The 6419-nt window shown below is 40.3% G+C and overlaps 1 protein-coding gene across 1 annotated transcript; it reads right to left on the reverse strand.

Annotated features, from left to right (window-relative positions):
* Window positions 1-425: 425 nt before the first annotated feature.
* LOC140238037 (uncharacterized) lies at window positions 426-2503 on the reverse strand. The gene is made up of 2 exons (XM_072317963.1): window positions 1882-2503; window positions 426-1086 (listed from the first exon to the last, which is right to left on the reverse strand). The coding sequence occupies exons 1-2, from the start codon at window positions 2456-2458 to the stop codon at window positions 449-451; spliced, it is 1215 nt and encodes a 404-aa protein (XP_072174064.1). The 5' UTR covers window positions 2459-2503; the 3' UTR covers window positions 426-448.
* Window positions 2504-6419: the final 3916 nt, after the last annotated feature.

Here is a 6419-nt window from a genome sequence, read left to right on the forward strand (position 1 = left end):
TTCAATTGATATTTTAACAAGCAGTAATTCAGTAGATTTCTTTTTTTTTTTGCTTTAACTGTGAAATATGAAGTACTGACACATGATGATATCTGTACTTCTACATCACCAGGTGATCACTATTGAAACGAACTATATACCTACCATTCAGACAGTAACGTGAACTCGCATTAGCAAAAATTGCCTCAGTTAAGAATATTTCCTCGACTTCTTCGACTAGTAGCTGCAGTTTGGATGATAACTTGAAACTGTCCCTATACTATCTTTTTTTCTTGACATCCTGTAGTGATGCGTGGCAAATTACTTTGTTTCACAGTACGGTGTGGCGCTTTGACCAATGGTTTCATCTAAAGTGTGAATGGTACTACGCCTTGCTACGAAACTGCGATATCTCGACCGAAGACAGGATCATATATTGCCTCAGTTCGATCCAGACGTTTCCCCAAACTCAAGCGACAAATCCATTTTCTTTTGTTAGGGGAACATCTTGGAATTTGGACGATGCTGCAGCATCTCCACCGCTGCCGCCGCTGGCCCCCTGGACGATTCTCTCGCCGGCTGCTGCTTGCGTCGAGTAAGCTGGTGGTGGCTCGTAGAGCATTTGCCCGCCGCCAACGTCATTCGGCCCGCCCTGGTAGCCCTGATTGGAGGACATCACGACGACCGTGCTAGCCGGGGCGGCGTTGGCGGCATTGTTGACCAAGGCGCAGTTGAGGCGCTGCCTCAACTCTCTGTTCTTATTCGCCTCAGAGACGAGCATCGGCATTTGGAACAAGTCTGCGAGCCAGCCAAGACCGAAGACTCCGACAGTGCAGAGGAAGAGGAAACCCCGCTTGGTGTTTCCCAGATAAAAGTGATGCAGTCCAAAGATCCCCAACGGGAAGGCCAGAGTGAAGGCATCGCAGAAGGTGTAGCGGTCGTCTGGCACGCGGATGCCGTTTTTCATCATGCCTATCTGCTCGTTGGCCTTGCGTACGAAGGCAGGCAGTCGGAACAAGTCGAACAGCCAGCCGATACCCAGGCGACCGAAAGTGAATGCGTGATACATGCCGATGCGGCTACGGCCTAGATAGAACTGGTAGAAGCCTACAAGAGATAGAGAAGAGAAAGATTGAAGAAAATTGGTGTCGGGCGTTACTTTCCTTTAGCTGATTAAATTATGTCGCATCGCTTACATGTAGAGATTTGCTCAAATGCAGTCACACATCACTGTGCCAATCAATAAATTGTTCAGTACATATAAGAAGTATGAATGAATTCTATTTATCTTGATTCAAGTGGATGAAGATCTTAAAAGAAATTCTTCATTTATTTTACCGGACGGGCACTCATTGTTCATGCACTTGACATTCTATGTTTTTATGATTTCTGGGGGGGGGGGGTGGAAAAACTGAGTTTTTCAATCGTTTACAACGAAACATGTCGTCATAATTCTCACTTATAACTTGCATCAGCTTCAATCTTTACCTGCATTAGGGTTTCTCGATCTGTGTCACAATCTGCAATAGGCACCCCACATTTTACCCTACCTGTGCCGGGAACTTTGGGCAGCTGCGTGTACAATGCAATAGAGTTGCCTGGCCAATATTATTGGCACTCAACGCACACAAAGAGTTAAACACTGCATGTACGGGTAAATACGCCAATACAGTGACACTGCTTTGTCGATTGCTACATTCTACTTTGCCATCTGCTTGACAGTTCAAGCTTTACTTCCCATTGGTAGTTTTTCTTACCATTTCTACTTTCAAGTTAAATCATTAAATGAACATTCCGCTCCTACTTGGATGACTGCTGTAATTTGTCATTTGATGCGAATAGCGAATAAGTTTTGTCGTATTTTGATTTGTAGATGATATAGAAATATTTATCAAATCTTACCCATGAGACCAACTGGAGGTAACCATAGAAGAAAGGCGTCCCAAAGTGTCACTTTTGTCAGCGGAAATGGAAACCTGTTGCTGTACAGAGTGTAACCGCGAATCTGCGCTTCGCGCGTCTCCTCGTTACAGTTGCGGACCAAGGATTTGATGCGGAACCAGTCGAGGATCCAGCCCATGCCAAAGATGCCCAGGGTGAAAGCGTAGATATAGCCGAAGTAGGTCCTGTTGAGATAGAAGTGGTGGAGGCCAAAGATGCCGAGGATTGGGATGCAGAGAACAACGGCCAGTGTAGTAGACTTCGTCATTTGAGATGGTTGCGCATGGAACGGGAGGATAGTCACCTGGTCGGCCTGGAACTGGGGGGCCTTGGTCTGCTGTTGCTGGTGTTGGTGCAGATGTTGTGGATGTTGCTCCAACTGTTGTTGTTGATGTACCTGTTCATGGGGCTGGGAAGACGGGTACGGATATTGGGTAGTTTGCTGATACCCGGATGGATGGGGGTAAGATGTTGCTTGAGGCGGGTATGGGTTCCCTGCCTCCACCCCTCCTTGTGGTACGCCATTTTTCGACGCCATTCTCCTCCTATTTCCGACAACTTATTTAACAGAAAGATGAGAAAGAGTTACGTCGAAACTCCTAAATTTTACCGAACTCAGCAGTGGTTGCCTTGCTTGCAACGCTGTATATACCAAAAGGATCCAACACGCAATGTCAATGTCGGCCAAAGTCAACGCGCGGACCGAATATGTTAATGCCCTCACTGTGATTCTGCATTTATATGCCAAACAGTCTCACTGTTTGCTATTATCACGTGGGTGGGTGAGATAGTGACGTGATCCTCAAAACATAGATATGACGTATATATTGAATACTTAATACCGCGCATGTGATTTTCTTCTTCTGTTTTTCTAAGTCTGTCCGTTTACTTGCAAAGACCCTGGGAAATAGAGAATGAAGGTCAGGGTGTCGTCTTTTTATGATGAGGTAAATTAGTTTACAACGCAATTTACGCCGACAAGGTCATGACTAATGTCTCAAATTGCGATGCTCTACGTGTCTTTTCTTCCTGTCCGGCTTTCGTTATAGAAACCCTCGATCGTTTGCATATCAACGTTATGATCTTAATAAAACAAAAGAAACGCCCCGAACCAAACAACTACTCTCAACAGAACAAGAATTATGGCCTGCGCGTTTCGACTAACAATATCTTATATACGTAACACAAAGTATTACAGTAATAGCAGCCTCTACAACTTGTATTTCTGATGCAGATATAGCTACAATATAATTGCTAATGAGTGACTATGCCAAATTTTCAATGTCTTGGTAAATAAGACTTTCTGTTAGAAGTCCAAATATTGAGAAGTTTCCGGATGTTTCGTCTTGTTAATTTTTTTTTGAGTAAATTGACTTGCAGAATCAAAAGATAAATGAGTTATGCAAGAAAGCCTCCCCCTCAGCTAAGAAAAAAAAAATGTTGAAGAACGTCACGGGGGGAATAACGTAGAGTTGTGTAGTTAATGCTTTAAGATTATACACTGTAGGAACATGTATTAACGGTCATGGTTCCGTGTTACATTCTTCTTGAGTAACCCACTGTGTGCTTTGGGGTCTAGGGCAATTACCCCCTGGGCAACTACCCCGGACCCATCCCTTAGCCCGAATCCTAATCCTGAACCTAATCCTGAACCTAATCCTAACCCTAACCCTATAACCCTAACCCTAACCCTAACCCTAACTCTAACCCTACCGTAATCTTTACTCTGACCTTACCACTAACCAGTATTTAGCCGGGGGTAACTGTCCTCGGGGGTAATTGCCCTGATACGATGCTTTGAGCGTCAGTAAGTACAGAAAAATGTCATATAATGATGTATAAACTGTCTACAGGTCCTAGTAGAGAAAAGGTTAAGATTGGTGGCAATCTCGTTCAAATACAGAATAATGTACTGCATTGTACAACATTACAAAGGCCAGTCATGTGGTGCGTGTATCGCTTCTTCCAGTTGGTGCGAGCAGCATAACAGAAGAACGTGACTGAAGGAGATAATTGACAGAGCTGAAGCATTATGGGAATACAATACCAACACTCTGCTGACATTACGTCATTATTGCCCGTTTTTCATGTACATGTGGATTCTGATTTATTTTTATTTTTTTTTTGTTTCCTCCAAAAAGAATAAATATTGGCAACTTCTGCTCAGAAAATATGGAAAAATTGCATGGTGGAGATCGCGCGATATTGCGAATCTTTAATTACTATTTTTTTTTTCCTTTGAAGAGGGGGTGTATGACCTTAGGTTTCATGTCTTCGCACCCCAGACGTCTTCCCGTAGCACGGCGAATCGTTCGCAAAGATGCAGAATGGAAGAATCGACATCGGCCACATTAATAAAGTTAATACGAAATGTGTTTGCCGAGAAACGCCCTTTGCTCCTTTCCACTGCACGCGATGTACACTGTCACGTGTGACTTTTTTGTTTGCACGAGGCGGTAAGCACATGTACCTATGGTTACCGGGGTGAGAAACTCATTTAAGGCACAAGATGATATAAGGTTTCTTTTTTAAGTATTTTTATTACGTACTGCAATACTGTGATAGATATCATAGTTTATTGCTTCAATTATCCAAGAGATGCTAATGATATCGTATATTCATCAACTGGCAATATGATATTAGATACATGTAATTCTGTGTTGGCTACATGTCCAAACTTCATGGTATTTGATTTCCCTCATGTATGCGTTTTTCTTATTTCGTCAGACTTCTCTCATCTATTGAGAAACCATAGTTATGATTTAAATTTGAGAAATTAATTCATTGAAATTCATCAGCGGTATATAGTTTGCCTATTTTGCATCAAACACTGTTTAAAATGGATGATATATTTCTCTTGTCTCCCACTTTTCTTGTTATTGCAAACTTAAATTTTTCAAAAATACAATATGCTTACACTTACATGCACAGACACATGCAAAAACATTCAACCACACATGCGGGATTTCCTTTAGGACGGAATTTACCATAGATATTTAATAACACTTTTACATAAACATTAGCATTTAATATCAATATAAACATTAAACATTTTCTTTCTTTTTTTTTAATTAACATTCAATTTTTCTCTTTCACAATTTTCCTAACTTTTTAGTTTGAATGTAGTCCTTGTGCTAGCAGATAAAACAAGGCAGTATTTTGCATACTTAGAAGTAGCTATGTGATGCGATGCAGAATTTGTAGCGAATAAGTCAAATGTGTGTGATGCATTAGATATTTCCATATAAAAATACTGACATGATAAAAAGAAACTCTATAGTCAAGACCAAGAATCAAGACCATTAAATATAGATAACATGATTTATTTTAATATTTTTATCGCAGTAATAATACAATTGCACTTTCAAGACAGAAAGCACCCTGTATTCCTACTAAAGACATGACAAATATTATTTGTTCGTTTCGTTTACCATTTATAGCAGACAAGTTAATTTCTTATTTATTTATTCATTCAGTATTCTTTACCCAGGGCAGCCAATCAGTATAACAAATAATCAGAATAACAAAGTACAACAATTAACTAGACTTGGAATTTGTCAAGACTGACAAATTAGGTGATCCGATCTCTTCGGAAATCAATGATTTTAGTCCCGATCCAAATAGGTATGACCAATCAGGTTTCATCTGTGTTAATAAGGACATTGACCGTGTGATGTTTGGATTCTCATTTAGAAAAGGTAGTCAGACCTGCCATCTATGGTACACAATTCCGTATACAGAATGAAGTATATTTGATCTTTGACCCCACTTTGCACAGACAAGATGGCATCTGAGCAAAACGTGGTTATTTTGTGAAATGATTCCTGTAATATGGTCTTTACATGTGCAAAATATGGGAAAGATAGGACATGTATTCACCAAGATACAGGATAAAACATTTATGACCTTTGACCCTAATTTGTATACCCAAGATGGCGTCTAATCAAGTAGTTGTTATTTTATGAAATAATGTATGTGACATGATCTAAACATGTGCAAAATATGGGGGTGATTGGGTCTGTTTTTCTTGAGTTATTGCAAAGAAAGTTGCAGAAAGAAAGTTATTGCAAAGAAAGTTGCAGAAAGAAAGAAATATCTCAATACATCGAAGATAAGCTTTAATTTCAACCAAGTTTTTTGACGTGATTCCGAAACCGTATGAAGAAACAAAGGGCACAACAACGATAGAGCAAAGTCTCAGCTACAACATATTAAAATCTGGGAGAAATTCACCAACGGGTAAGTGAGCTAGTGCTCGATAAATATAGTCATGTCAATTTTCATTTCCAGAAAAACTGCACTCCCATAGAGATAACACGTAAACTGGCCAGATTTGACAGGGTTACATTGAATTCATTTTTACGATGTGATGCCGTCATCTAATCAAAATTTTGTAAATATAATTAGGAAAGAGCATTTAATAAGCTACAACATACTGAAATTTGCGTCAAGATTGGCAAAGGATTAGTGAGATACGCTTGAGTGACCTTGAAATTTGA

Source organism: Diadema setosum, chromosome 14 (assembly GCF_964275005.1).
Source record: "Diadema setosum chromosome 14, eeDiaSeto1, whole genome shotgun sequence".
Classification (NCBI taxonomy): Eukaryota; Metazoa; Echinodermata; class Echinoidea; order Diadematoida; family Diadematidae; genus Diadema; species Diadema setosum.